Source organism: Grus americana, chromosome 6, assembly GCF_028858705.1.
Source record: "Grus americana isolate bGruAme1 chromosome 6, bGruAme1.mat, whole genome shotgun sequence".
Classification (NCBI taxonomy): domain Eukaryota; kingdom Metazoa; phylum Chordata; class Aves; order Gruiformes; family Gruidae; genus Grus; species Grus americana.
In genome coordinates, this window is record NC_072857.1 from 18,061,431 (window position 1) to 18,076,093 (window position 14,663).

A 14,663-nucleotide genomic window follows, 5' to 3' on the forward strand; every position below is an offset into this window, starting at 1 on the left:
GGCTGGGATGGAGATGGTGTCCCTGGCAGTCCTGCAGTGGCTGTCCCTCCTGTGTCCTAGAACCATAGAATGGAAGGGGCTTCAAAGCTCATCTAGTACCAACCCCCTGCCATGGGCAGGGACACCCTCCACTAGACCAGGTTGCCCAAAGCCCCATCCAACCTGGCCTTGAACACTTCCAGGGATGGGGCATCCAGAGCTTCTCTGGGCAACCTGTTCCAGTGCCTCACCACCCTCCCAGTTAAGAATTTCTTCCTAATATCTAATCTAAATCTAGTCTCCTTCAGTTTAAAGTCATTATCCCTTGTCCTACACTACATGCGCTTGTAGACAGTCCTTCTCCAGATTTCTTGTAGGCTCCCTTCAGGTACTGGAAGGCTGCTATAAGATCCCCCTGGACTCGAGGCTGAACAATCCCAACTCTCTCAGCCTGTCCTCATAGGAGAGGTGCTTCAGCCCTCTGATCATCTTCGTGGCCTCCTCTGGACTCGCCCCAACAAGTCCATTTCTTCTTGTACTGGGGACCCCAGAGCTGGATGCAGTACTCCAGGTGGGGTCTCGTGAGAATGGAGTAGAGGGGCAGAATCACCTCCCTCGACCCACTGGTCATGCTGCTTTTGATGCAGCCCAGGACACAGTTGGCTTCTGGACTGCAAGCGCACACTGCTGGCTCATGTTGAGCTTCTCATCAACCAACATCTCCACATCCTTCTCCTCAGGGCTGCTCTCAATCCATTCTCCACCCAGCCTGTAGTTGTGCTTTGGATTGCCCTGACCCATGTGCAGGACCTTGCACGTGGCCTTGTTGAACTTCATGCGGTTCGCACGGGCCCACCTCTCAAGCCTGTCAAAGTCCCTTCCTTCCAGCGTATTGACTGCACAACACAGCTTGGTGTCGTCAGCAAACTTGCTGAAGGTGCACTCAATCCCACTGTCCATGTCACCAACAAAGATGTTAAACAGTGCCGGTCCCAGTGCCGACCCCTGAGGAATGCCACTCGCCACTGGTCTCCACTTAGACATCAAGCTGTTGACCACAACTCTTTGAGTGTGACCAATCAGCCAATTCCTTATCCACCGAGTGGTCCATCTGTCAAATCCATGTCTCTCCAATTTAAAGACAAGGATGTTGTGCGGGACAGTGTCAAATGCTTTGCATAAGTCCAGGTAGATGACGTCAGTTGCTCTTCCCTTATTCACCAATGCTGTAACCCCTTCATAGAAGACCACTGAATTTGTCAGGCACGATTTGCCCCTAGTGAAGCCATGTTGGCTGTCACCAATCACCTCCTTATTCTCCATGTGCCTTAGCATAGTTTCCAGGAGGATCTGCTCCATGATCTTGCCGGGCACAGAGATGAGACTGACTGTGGTTCCCTTGAATTTTCCTTTCTTAAAAATGGGGATTATGTTTCCCTTCCCCAGACTGGACTGCCACAACTTCTAAATATGATGGATAGTGGCTTAGCAACTTTATCTGCCAGTTCCCTCAGGACCTGCAGATGCATCCCATCAGATCCCAAGAACTTGTGCACCTTCAGGTTCCTTAGATGGTCTTGAACCTGATCTTCTCCTACAGTGTGTGGTTCTTCATTCTCCCAGTCCCTGCCTTTGCCTTCTGTGACTTGGGTGGTGTGACTAGAGCACTTGCCAGTGAAAACTGAAGCAAAAAAGTCCTGCCTCACTTCCCCTAGTTTCCAGGTGGTCCCAGTGACAGCTTGGTCCCATGTACGCTGGGTCACTCCTGCAGCCTTCCTGCCACCCCGGGAGGCTTTCCACCTCCCCTGGGTATGGGGAAGTGGGAAGGAGAACTTGCCCTTACTGATGGGGAGCATTGGGGTGGAAATTTGTTGCTCTTAGAGAAGAGCAAGATGTCCTCTGTCCCTGCCTGCCCTGTTTATGATGGGCATTAAGCGTTCCCAATCCCTGCCTGCCCTCCCCTCACCAGAGCTTGGACTGTGCGCCTGGGAGACGATGGATTTATTGGGCCGTGTCCCCGACCAGGAAAGGTACATCCAGTGAAGAGACAAAAATACACCTGCCGTCGGCTGCGCTCGTGCTCTCTCACTTCGCCCTGGACAGCAATCACCATTAAAACTGTGCTTTAAAATAATCTTTAAATAATTTCTGCTTTTTGTTTAAAAAAAAAAAAATCACCCCCCCCAACCAAACAGCTTCCCCCCCCCCGCCCGCTCCCATCTCACCCTGCACGCGCCCACGCTGCCTCCCATCTATGGTACATACAAAGAGCAGATAAATAAATAAAGACGCGTGATGCTGCAGGGGGGATGTGGGTCACAGCTCCCCCCCCAGCCCCCTCATCTCCACTAACATGGAGCCAGGGGAGGCTGAGGCTCTAGCCAGGATCTGGAGGAGGACCATGGCTGCAGCTCTGATGGGGCTCCCCCAGGTCCTGGGAGCAGGTGAGCAGCAGAGTTACCCTGAGGGTTTGGGGTGCTGGGATGGCCAGGGAGGTCAGGCCAGGCAGGGTCTGGACCGTGGGGAGTTTTTTGGTTTGGGGTAGGAAAGGCATGGCTTTGGGCTGAGCCAGCTCAGGGCAGGATGCTGGGAAGGCAAGGGAGGGAGCACTTTCTCCCCAGCCTCTTTCCTTCCTCCCTGCTCCGGCGGCTGGGGCTGCAGCCCCAGCTCTCCCCACCCCTGCTCCCACCAGTGCATGCCCATGCCTGGCTGGCACTTGCACCCTCCCACCCCCCTGCCTCCCCACCCCCTCTCGCCAGCCAGAGCCCCCCTGTGCTGTCACAATGTCCCCGTAGGCATGCCTGGCTTTGGGCAGAGCTCAGGGTCCCACTCCTCAGCCTCTCGCTCCAGCAGCACCCGTGCCACCAAGTCACAGGTCTCGTGCCAGAGCCATGCCAGCCCTTCCAGCCTGCCTGCACCCAGGCACCCCAGGCATACAGAGGCTGGTTTTGGGTGTCCCCCTGCACCTGCAGTCAGGGCTAAGGGCAAGGCACTGTCCCAGTACCCAGGTCACCCTCCTCCCAGCTGCCATGTCCCAGGGGTGGGAATGGCATTGCCCTCTCTCCCACCCGGGCTGCCCAGCAAAGGGCCCTGGGGCCCCTCTCTCAGAGCCTCCCTGCTGGGGGCAGCCAGTCTGGGAGCCCCCCTCTGTGGGCAGCCTGCAGCCAGGGGCTCTCTCCTCTCCCCACTCCCCCTCGTCTATCAGACCTCCGTCGTTAGCTAATTCTGCACACACACACGCACATCACACACACACACAAATAGCAGCATGTGGATCCAGCTGGGGGCACCCCCATGTCTGGGGGGAACCCTTTGTGCCTCCCCACTGCCCCTCAGGAACAGGGGGTGAGGAGGGGGCAGTGGGCATGGAGGAGGCACACCGGGGAGCCCCGGTGTCCCCCAACCAGGAGGTGGCTGTGCCCCGTACAGGCAGGGCTGGAGGCAGCTCCCCATGGGCACCCAACTTTGGTGAGCTGCCCCGCAGCCACCACCTCCACCAGCAGCACCGGCTGCGGCCGGGGCGCACCCTCAGCTCTCCGCCCAGGGTACCCCCAGCGGGTGGAAGCTGTCGGGGGGCAGGAGCAGCCTGCCCAGGCGGTAAAGCAGCCCCGAGTACCAGTGCACACCATCCCCCTGAGCCCCTGGCCACCCCACCAGGCTGTGGTAGAGCCGGAGCGGCCAGAAGGCCAGCTGTGCCAGATGTTGCTCCTGCACCAGGGCGAAGCACGAGGCAACCACGCCGTCCACCACCAGCGTCCCGTGGCGCGTTAGTGGGGCATAGGCTCCCACATCCCTCCGGTTCTGCACCCCCACCACCTCAGCGGGCTGCAAGCCGCCCCCCTCCGCCACCACCAGCACGAAATGTCCGGGGCGCACACGGCTGGCAAAGGTGGGGCGGTAGTGGGCAGCGGGCGCCGAGGCGTTCTCAGCCACGAAGAGCAGGTGGGTGGGTGTCAGGGCCAGGCGCCGGGGTGGCTCCAGCGTCTCGATGACATGGAAGGAGGTGAGGGCACGAGGCTCCTTGTCCAGGAAAGCCAAGAAGTCGCTGTAGGTGGGCCTGCCTGCCCCATCCATCGCCAGCACCCGCTGGCCCGGGCGCAGCGCCCACAGCGGTGTCCGGGCACCGTCCTCCAGCGTCGCCAACGCCCGCCCGGGGAAGCAGCCCCCCGTCTTTGCAGCAGCCGAGTGCTCTGCACAGGGAAAGAGAGGACAGGAGGGTTACCCATCTGCCAGACCCCCAGCATCCCTGTTCCACGATGCACAGAGACCCTCCCAGGCTGCCTGGCTTTGCCCACCCAGGGATAACCCTGCCCTGGCATCACCAACATGCACACCCCCAGCCACCAATCCAGCCTCCCTGGGTGGCTGCTCCCCCAGCCACCATGTCACTGGGGGTGGCACCTGGGGACTCGAGCCACACATGGCAGCACCTGCTCCTTGCTGTGGTGCCAGGGCACTGGGACTGTTCTGCAGAGCCACGTCCCAAAACCTGCCTGGCAGGGGGAGTGGGGCACAGCCACAGCCCCAGATGCACAAGGCAGTGCCAGGGGAGCACCCGAAGCTCAAAAGAGGGGAGGCAGAGCCCTGAGCCAGTGGCAGGCTGAGGAGCAGAGTGCCCGGTTGCACTCTGCATGCCCACAGCATCCCCATCCCCTGCAGTGCTGGGCTCGGGTACTGCTGGGGAGGGTGCTACGAGGAACAGCACAGGGCACAGTGCCCTCCCCCAGCACCGCAGCACCCCTCCACCCCACGTTGCAGCTCTGCTCCCTTCTGCTGCCTGCTCCCCCCTGCACCGCTGATGCCAGCTAATCCCCCCTCTGAGCTGCAGGGAGGTGTCACAGCCTGTGTCCATCATCAGGCAAAAGCCACTAGCTTTCTGGGCAAGGAGGACTTTGCTAGCAATTGTCACAGGGTAAAGCACCCAAACTCTCTGGGGCTTGTTGTCCCCTGGGATGGTGGCACAGCTGTCCTACCCCTCCCCAAATGAAAAGATGCAGCAAGTCACCAAGTGTCACCAGGGGTCCATCCTGGCATTTAGCGGGGGAACCCTGGCTTCCCAAGGAACGGTGCTCTCACAGCAGTTCCGGTCCCCCAAGCCCCAGCAACCCCCATGTTAGTGTCTATATGATGCCCTCTCACCATCTGCCAGGGGTGTCTCATCTAGGGTCCTGCTCCTGGCCTTGCACGGTCCCAGCCTTGAGCTCCCAGCCGCCTGAGGCCCCTCTCCCAGCTCCTTCATCTAGTCCCTGATTGTCCCCAACCAGGTGGCACTGCCCTCCATCCCTCCCCAGCTTTGGGCAGAGCCAAATCCCAGCCCCCAGGCCCATGAAGAGAGGCATCCATCTCTGGGACAGAATCCTTTTATTGCTCAGGTGAGGTGCAGCGTCCGCCCCGTGCCTGCCCTGGAGGCCACGTCCCCAATGCTGCACCCCGCAGCCCCAGGCAGGAGGCAGAGCCACGGAGATGGGCTGGCAGGAGGATGAGAGGGGCACCTGGCAGAAGCAGGGGGCACAGGCGCTGGGCATGAAGAGGTGCGCGGGTGCAGGGGGGGGACACCCGAGGAGAAGCAATACATACAACAGGCCATGTGGCCATCTGTACAAAAATAAAAGCCATTTACTAAGAGGCGGGGCAGCCCGGCTGCCCTCTGTACACAGCTCTGGGAGTGTCAGGATATGCACCCCACAGCCTCCACCACGCATCCTTGGGCTCCCCGTGGCCTCAGGGATAAATATGGGGGACCCAGAGCCCCGAGGAGCCACTGTGGTGTGAGGTGGGCTGTGGCCATCCTCCAGAAGCCCTCCAGGGCCTCAGGGCCCCGGTCTGCTGCCTGGGTCACGGCATCCCTCTTCAGTTGGTCCAGGGAGCAGCCCAGGATTCAAGAGCCTCCATCCTTCTCCAGGGGCACAGCCCCACTCCTCTGGCCAGCCCCAGGGATCTGGGGTCATGGTCCTTGCTTCGGAGCCTGGCCCCACTCCTCCGGCCAGTCCCACCGGCTGCCCCGGGGCACAGGAGCCCTGGTCCTTCGCCCATGCTTTGTCCCTCTTCGGGGGCGCGTCGCTCCCTCTCTGCGGCGCGGTCGCCCCACCTTCATCGCCGGCCGGCGTTGCGCCTGTCCTGGCATCGGCACGGGGGAGCGGATCAGCGCGGGGGGGCAGGCTGGCGTCTGGGGGTGTCAGGCCGCTGGCCACGGGCTAGGGCAGTAGGACAGGCAGAGTGCGGTGGGAGCCGAGCCCGGGGACAAGAGACGCGGGGCAGCAGCACCAGTGCACCAACCCCAGCACCACTGCGGCACAGTGCAGGGCACATAGGTGTGTGGGCATGTCTGTGGGCACGTGTGTGCAGCCACAGCCCCCTCCCTGTGCATACGTGTGCATGTGCAAGTGCTCTGTGCGCAGGCACGGTTCTGCAGCTCGGCAGCCATGTGCCGGCACGGTGCCAGTGTGCGTGTGTGCGTGGAGCCGCCGAGGCTGCCTTTGTGTCCACGCAAGCCCACGCACAGGCAGAGACCTTCCCAGCCTGTCACGACATGGGAACGCAGGCGTCCGGGCAGCAGCATGGCCCTCTCCCGGCATGTAGCCGCGGGGTTAGCGTGCCCTGCGTGGCCAGTGCCGTGCGTGGGCCACTGCTGCCCTCTGCCGCACGCAGCCAGCGCGGCCGCTCCGGCGGGAGCTGCGCTGGGCCCGGGGCTGCAGCATCCCGGGCAGGGGCAGCTTCTCCCCGTGCTGGGGGCGGGGCGGAGCTTGCACCCCACGCAATCCCATCCCGACCACGGGCAGGGCCTGAGAGCAGACGTCCCCCCTCACTGCACCCCACGGGGCGGAGGGGGGGGGGGGGAAGAAAACACCACCAACGACGATAGCACCCCTCAGTCCAGTCCAGCTGCCTCTGCCTCCAGCACCCCCCAGCCCTGCTCCCCTCCACAGAAGATGCTGTACAGCAGAGAGCTGATCCCAGGGCACGCTGGCCTGTCCCTGCTTGGGTGTCCCTGTCCCCAGCCCTGACCAGTCAGGGCTGGACGGATGCTGCTGCGACAGCAGGAGCTCAAGAGCAGCCAAGCAGTGGAGGAGGGCAGTGCTGGATGGTGCTGAGCCTGGGCAGCTGGGCACTAAGGGACTGAAAGGGCAGAGGCAGGGCAGAGAGCTGTGATGGGCAGACTGGGGGGACAGGCTGGGGGAGAAAGGGATGCGGGGTGGAAAAAGGAGGGGAGTAGAGAGGATGGGTAAGGCTGCAAGTCAGCGGGAGCTAGGTGGGGAATTTGCCCCATGGCACTGCTGGCCACAGGTGTGTGACTCACTCCCCATCCGACTGTCTGCCCCAGATAGGGAAATCAGGCTGCAAGAGCCAGCAACCCCTGGGAGCACTCCACCCACCCAGCCAGGCTCCCCAGACACGCTGCAACAGGGGGGTGGCCCCTGGTCCTGCTCACTGCCCCCTCCCAGCCTTACCTGACTTGACGGAGCAGTGGATGTGCGCCTTGGACTCGTAGTAGACCCAGTCAAAGCCAGCCTCCACGGCCAGGCGAGCCAGCATGCCGTACTTGTTGCGGTCCCGGTCCGAGGTCGTGATGTCCACGGCTCGGCCCTCGTAATGCAGCGACTCCTCTGAGTGGTGCCCATCTTCATCCCAGCCCTCCGTCACCCTCAGCTTCACCCCCGGCCACTGGTTCATGACGGAGATGGCCAGGGAATTCAAGCGGTCCTTGCAGCGCTGCAGGGCAGAGGGGCAGAGTCAGTAAAAGCTTTTTGGAGAGAGGGTTAGCTGCCTGGTTGGCAGGTTGTATCCCACCATGATTCCACAAAGCTGGCCTGTGTCCCCAGACCTTTTGGGGGCTGGTCCAGCAGAGAAAGATCTGAGAATATGAAGCGCCTTGTTCATCCCATGCCCTCCAGATTCCCTGCAGTGCCAGATGCTCCCTTGTTTGACATAGCATCTCCCAAGGGTGTGCACTCCAACAGGGTACCCTCCATCTCTCCCCCACTTCCCAGCTCGTTGAAGACCCTGTTGGGCAGCAGAGCCTTGGTCAGGGTGAAATACCCTCTCTGCTCCGAGGACCCCTCCCATGCACCAGCATTGCCCCAGGGGCTTCCAGCTGACGGGAGGAGGATGTGGGAGCTGAGACCCTGCTGCCTCCTGGCTGGGAGGATCTCCCAGGGTCTCCAGCACTGCCTGTGGGCACAAATGAAACAACCTGCCCAGTTCTGAGCACAGCTGTGCTTGGTATCACTTCTCAAATCCTGAGGCACAAGGACACAGCACTGTGCAGCCTCATAGCTTCATCCAGCCTCTGCTCATGTGGGAAATGCCAAACCCACCCCAGAGCTCTGTTGTGCTGGAGCAGAAGGGATGTGGGGTGAAGCTCCCCTCCACCTCTCCTCACCATAAGGGATGAAAAGCCAGTGCTGAGGAGCAGTAGAAGATCCCAAAAGCCCCAGATCTGGTGGCCACAGAGGTCACATAAGCAAGGCAGCCACCCTGCCTCATCCCCCCCCCGCCACGGTCCTACCCAGCAAGCAGACGCCAGCCCCAGATGCCTGCACTGCAGCCCTCCCAGTCTCGCCCTGCGCTGCCCACTTGCCCAGCCACAGCTGCATCTCACGGAGGGACCAAGCCCCTGCGCGCTTGCCTTGCAAAAGTACAGCCCGCACTTGTGGTCCCTTCCCCTGCTGCAAAAGGGGTGGCGGAGAGCTAGAAAAGGTGTAGGAAAAGCTATACGGGAGATTCTGCACAAAAACAGGTGAATGGATTAGGACTGTGCAGCCTGGACAGGAGATGCTGGGGGGTCCTGGAGAGTGCTATAAAATCAGGGTGAAGGACAGAGCATTCATGGTCATGCATGAAGCCAGTCCTGGGAAGCATGAAATGAAACTACTGGGCAGCAGCCTAAAAATCAGACACTGCAGGGGGGCATTTTTGTGTGATGCCTAGCTCAGCGCTGGAACTCCCCACCATGGGATGTTGTGAGTCGTGCGACACAGTCCCAGTGAGCGTGAACCAGGGCTATAAAACCCAATGCTGGCTACACCCCCGGGCTCAGAAATGCCTCAGCACTACTTCTGCAGGGAGCTGCCCCCAAAATACTTGAGTCCTTACCCTGTCCCCCAGTACCTGCTCCCATCCCAGGGAGGTGGGTGCTGCTACTCTTGGGGAAACCCGCTTGCGCTCAGCAGGGTCCAGGCCCCGGGAAGGGCAGTGCCAGGCAGTCCTTTGCCCCGCATGGGGTGGGGGAGCACCTCTGCCCTCGTCTCACGGCTCCCTGGGTGTGGGGAGATAAGCCAGGAAGGTGTTGGACAAACAGTTGCCAGGTGAGCGGAGGAGGAGGGAGGGGAGCGACTTTTGTTCCAGTCCAACACCACCGTGGTGCCACTTGGCACATGGCACAAGCAGCTCCCAAGGTCCCCAGCCCCATGGAACCCTGTGGAGAAGGGCGGTAAGGGGGTTCACAGGGCTGGAGGCAGGCAGGGAGTCCCCCATGCCCCCTTGCAGCCCCATCAGTCCGGGTCCCCTTGCCACTCCCACACCAGCACCCTGCTGTGGGCACACCTCCTGCCCTCACTGCCAGCCCTTCTGCCCTCCGCAGGCACCCCACCCGCACACGAACACCAAGACCCTCCAACCCCTGTCCCCCAGGTGGGGACACTGCCTGCCACCAGCCCCTGGGGCAGGGCCACCCTTTCCTAGCGGGACCCACCTGCGCTGCCTTGTCCCCTGCATGTGCCTCTCCCAGCGCAGCTCCAGCCCAAGGGTCCCACCTTCTTCCCCCTGCCCAGATGCCTGCCTGCCTGCCTGCCTGCTCGGCTGGGCACACAGCGGCAGGCAGGGCCCCGGAGCTCCCTGCCCCCGGGCTGCCGAGACGGGCGGCTCTGCTTGTGCCTTTGGTGGCCAGCAGGTGTCAGAGCACGGGCAGGGAGCGGGCAGGGAGCAGGTACCGACGGGCAGGGAGCAGGCAGCGACGGGCAGGTAGCGGGGAGGGATGGGCAGGATGCAGGTACCAATGGACAGGGAGCGGGCAGGGATGGGCAGGGAGGGTCGGAGAGGGAGCAGGTACTTACGGGTGGGGAGTAGGCACGGACAGGCAGGGCGGCAATGGGCAAGGAGCTGGCATGGATAGGCAGGGAACAGGCAACTATCAGTAGGGAGCAGGCAGTGATGGGCAAGGGCAAGCAGGTGAGGATGGGCAGGGAGCAGGCACAGGAGGCAGGGAGCAGGTAGGGACAGGCACTGCCTGCCCAGTGGCTCTGCTGCCCACACAGACAGGTAGGCAGGGACCAAGAAGCCCATGGGCATGGGCTGTCTGCAGGCTCGGTGCTTGCTGGGGCCTGCAGAGAGCCCACCTCCTCCCCATGCACAGCTCAGAGGGGCTACGGCATCCTTGGGGACCAGGGTGGCCATGCCTGCATGCATGGCATGGTCCCCCTCCTGCCTGGGGCTGAACACAAGGTCTCATAAGGTGACAACAAAGACGTGGAAATGCCACTATGGCCCACAGGTCCTGTGGGGCCCAGGCTGGAGTGGGATGTCCAAGCTCAGCCACGTGGCACTGAACCCTGGCCATGGCTCACCAGCCCCAGTGCTGTTCTAGTGCCCAGCTGGGAGGTTGAAACTCATGTGACAGGCATATAGCAGGGTTTGGGGGGAAGGCAGTGACAGTGTGTGTGTGGGGGCAGAGCTTGTCCCTGTAGTTGCACAGGTCACTGGGCATCCCCAGGCCACATGCAGGATGGGGCCCCCTGCCACCACGCTGAGCTGGGTGGCTCTGCGCTGTCCCATGCACGTTGTGATGGGGACCCTGGGATGTTGGATTGGACTGAGCAGAGATGTTCTCCCTGCTGACCAATACTGGCATCTCCCTTCTCGTGCCCAGACTGGGGACAGGACCATGTTCTGTGGGGTAAGCCAAACCCCTTTGGGGAAGGCAGCAGGTCTGGAAGGAAGGGTACAGCTCCAAGATGAGGAACAGCCAACAGGGACCCCAGGGTCATCTCAGGGGAGGTATGCAGGACACTCAGGTGTGACAGTCTCAGCAGAGGGGTTGTGGATGGATGGTTGTGTGCTTGGCCACAGCTATCCCCATGTCCAGACCCTGGCTGGGAGAAGAATGGTCCCACTAGCATCTCCCCCCAGGTGAGGTTTCTCCCAAAGGAAGCCAAGAACCCTATCCGAAGGTCTCCATGAGCAGTTCCTCACCACTGCAGGGATGGTCTTCATGCCAGTTGGGCCAACAGTGGCTGCAAGGGGTGATGTCTGGGGTAGGGAGAGGCTTGGGGTTGGGAATCCATGGGGGCAGGGGGCCTGGGACATTCCTGGGCCAGGCTGCCGGGGAGAGGTGAGGCGGGCTCTGCCTCCAGCCTTATCTCAGCACCTCCGAGTGGGACCAGCGAGAGCAAACACACTGGAATTCTTGAGGAAGATGAAACGATAAAGGAAAGGCGGGCAGAGAGCAGCACTACCCACCCCCCTAAGCAGGCGGCATCTTCCGGCTGCCTGGGACACCCAGACCCTTGGACTTGGGGAAAGAAAACAGGTTTGAAGTGAGTCAACAGCAGTAAAAGCCAGCGCACTGGGGGAAGGGACAAGGAGTTGGGTCAATGGCCTTTCCCAACCCATAGCAACACAGAGCATGGTGCCAGAGCCAGACCTCCCACGTCTGGGGGCATCTCCCACAGCCAGAGGCCACAGGACAAGCCCGGAGGGCTGTGGGATGGCAGCAAGCCACCAGAAGTCATGCCACTTCCACAGCAATGGGGACAGTTCCCTCCAGAGCTGCCCAAGGCACCATGGTACTCATCTGTGTGTGGACGTGCAGTGGCCAGTGACCCTGGGGAGGGTAAGAGCCCTCATTTGGGCAACCCAAGAAGACCAGGGAGCTTCCAGGTACCCTGACAACGATGCAGCAGGACAGCGGGAAGTGTGGGTCTGGCAAGTGGGATACGGAGCCCTCCTTCTCCCAGGAGTGCCAGGGGGCACTGGCTGGGTTAGGGCAGGTGGTAGGAGCACTGTCAAGAATAAACGCAGCCAGAAGCACTCTCTTGCCTCCAACTCAAGCAATACGATGTCACCCACTTCCCTGATGCACGGACCAGCGGAGCTCACCGCTTCCTCAGTAGTCCAGAGGCTGTTCCCCAGGGGATGCAGACTCCAGCTCAGCCCCAGGTCTCCAGTGACCAGCAACCACAACTTGTGCAAATCCCCAAGCTTGGTGTCCCTCACAGAGGGTCTTGGTCCCTCTGCTGCAGTCCCCAGCCTGAGAATCACTCTGGACCATGGCCTCTGCCCTCAGGGACCTGCCCCCAGCGCATGCGGGGTTGCAGAGCTGTCAAGCCAGCACCCAAGCAGCTTTTCCTCTCACTGTTACCAACACCTCAGTCAGAAACCATGGCCAGAGCTCCCTCAGCACCTGCCACCACTGCCATCCACGTTCACTCACCCTCCAGCCCCAGACCAGGAGGTGCAGCGGTCAGGGGGGCAGCCCTGGCTCCCCCCTGCCTCTCCCGGGAGCTCACTTGGGCTGTAACCCAGTGCTGAGGCTGGTGGCCAGGTTTCTTAGCAAGGCCGTGTGGCTCCTTATCTGCATTCCTGAAACCCTCAGGCATTCTCCTGGCAATATTAAAACACAGAGTAACCTTCGTCCAGCATCACCCCCCTCCCCCGCTGCCGTCCTCTGTCCCCCCCACCCCTCCTTCCTGCTGGCCCAGGGCACTTGTAAGCTGGCTGCAGCAGGGCATTTGCAATAACAGGTCGTCCCCGTCCCCGAGCGTAGCAACGTGAGGGCAGCCCCCATCGGGGACCCTTCACCATCTCACCCGAAACACGTAGGGATGGGACACTAAGGCACGGCACAGGGTTTCCGCGACAGAGCGGGGACAAGGACAGCGAGGGCGCTCCTGGAGCCCAGCTGGCTTCTCTGCCCACTCCTCTCCCTGCCAGCACACGGGGCTCTGCTCTGCCCCTCGGCTCCAACAGGCAGCCGGTGGGCAGAGCAGAGGGGCAAGGGCAGGATGGGTGCAGCAGGGCAGGGTGCTGCCCGGCTGGGGAACAGCGCGGCACAGCGCTGCCGGCTCGGGGATGGTTTGGCAGGATGCTGCCGGCTCGGGGGCCGGCGGGGCAGGTTGCTACCAGGTCGGGGGCAGTGTGGCATGTCTCGGGGGGCACCAGAGCAGGCTGCTGCCAGCTCAAGGCACAGTGGGACACGGGTTGGGGTACAGCAGGGCAGGTTGCTGCCAGCTCAGGTGACAGCGGGACATGGGTTGGGGGACGGCAGAGCAGGGTGCTGCCAGCTCGGGAGGCACAAGGGCGCACCTTGGGGTGCAGCAGGCATGGGTGCCACAGGCTCCGAGGGGCAGCGGGGCAAGGTGCTGCCATCTCGGGGGACCGGGTGCTGCCGGCTTGCGGGGCAGCGTGCTGCCGGCTCCGAGCGCAGGGTGCTGCCGTATCGAGGCGCAGCGGGACGGTCTGCTGCCCCACTCCGGGTCCGACGCGCCCAGCCCAGCCGAAGAGGCAGAGCTTTGCAGGGAGATGCCCGCGCTGCACAGCCAGCAGCCCGGCCCGGGCACCGGGATGCCCGGGGCAGGACGGGGAAGCCGCAGTGCCGGGTCCCCCGCTGCTGCCCGCGCTGCCCCAGGAGAGCGGGGCGCAAGGCGCCGCCGGGCAGCCCCGGTGCCCGCAGGTGCCCGGCGCGGGGGGAGAAGCGGGCGGCGGCGGGGCCGTACCTGGGTCATGAGCCGGTCGGCGCCGGTGTTCTCCTCGTCCTTGAAGATGATGTCGGGGTTGTAGTTGGGCGTGAGCTCCTTGAAGCGCTCCGAGTTACGCGCGATCTTGCCCTCGTAGCGACCGCTGGCCCCCAGCGTCTTCTCGGGGACGTTGGGGCTGAACTGCTTGTAGGCGAGCGGGATGAGCTTGCGGGGCGGGCGGCGGCGGCTGCCCACCACCCTGCCCGGCCCGCAGCCGCGCACGGCCGGCGCCAGCAGCAGCGCGCACCCGCTCAGCAGCAGCAGCAGCCGCGCCGGCTTCATGGCGCGCCCGGCGGCCCCGGGGCGGCCCGGGGGACCGGCGGCTCCGGGGGCCCCGCTAGGCTCGGCCGCCGCTCCCGCCGCCCGCCCCGGGGCTCCCCATGCGGCGCGCAGCCGGCGGGCAGGTGCCGGTGCCGGTGGTGGCGGCGGCGGCGGGGCGCGGCGGCTGCCCGGCGCGGGTGCGCTCCGGCTGCCTGGTGCGGCGGGCCGGTGTCGGCCCGCTCTGAGCTGCCGTGGCCCGGTGGCGGCAATAAATAGCGAAGGGCCGTTTGTTTTGGCAGGCGAGCGGCCGCTTGCGGGGCGCGGGGCGCGGGACTCGGCGCTGCCGGAGCCCCCCGCGGTTTGCGCCCCGGCGGTCAGCGCGGCGGGGCTGGAGCCGGAGCCGGAGCCGCCGCTGCCTCCGCTCCCCGGGCAGGAGTGAGAGGGGAAATTGAAGAGATCCGGGACCGGGAACCGCCAGGACCGCACCCTGCCCGTGTCCCAGCCTCCCAGCGCCCTCCCTCCCTCGCCTCCTCCCCGCGGAACCTGCCCCGGGCCGCCCGCAGCCTCCTCCCCCCGGCCGAGCCCCGCGGCCCGCAGCCCACCCCGACAGGGGTGCCTACAGCCACCTGCCCCCGGGGGCAGCCCCGCAGCCGCCCCGAAGAGCGCCCGGCACACCGCACACCCCCTCACCCC

The 14,663-nt window shown here is 63.3% G+C and overlaps 1 protein-coding gene across 1 annotated transcript; it reads right to left on the minus strand.

Annotated features, from left to right (window-relative positions):
* Positions 1-2,216: 2,216 nt before the first annotated feature.
* On the minus strand, positions 2,217-14,377 carry IHH (Indian hedgehog signaling molecule). The gene is made up of 3 exons (XM_054830816.1): positions 13,689-14,377; positions 7,428-7,689; positions 2,217-4,169 (listed from the first exon to the last, which is right to left on the minus strand). The coding sequence occupies exons 1-3, from the start codon at positions 13,989-13,991 to the stop codon at positions 3,508-3,510; spliced, it is 1,227 nt and encodes a 408-aa protein (XP_054686791.1). The 5' UTR covers positions 13,992-14,377; the 3' UTR covers positions 2,217-3,507.
* Between the last annotated feature and the right edge of the window lie 286 nt (positions 14,378-14,663).

Coding starts and splice junctions, on each gene's coding strand:
- IHH (XM_054830816.1), bottom strand. CDS start 13,991: ATGAAGCCGGCGCGGCTGCTGCTGCTGCTGAGCGGGTGCGCGCTGCTG. Junction 7,690..13,688: donor CCGACCGGCTCATGACCCAG/GTACGGCCCCGC, acceptor TCTGCCCTGCAG/CGCTGCAAGGACCGCTTGAA. Junction 4,170..7,427: donor CCACTGCTCCGTCAAGTCAG/GTAAGGCTGGGA, acceptor TTCCCTGTGCAG/AGCACTCGGCTGCTGCAAAG.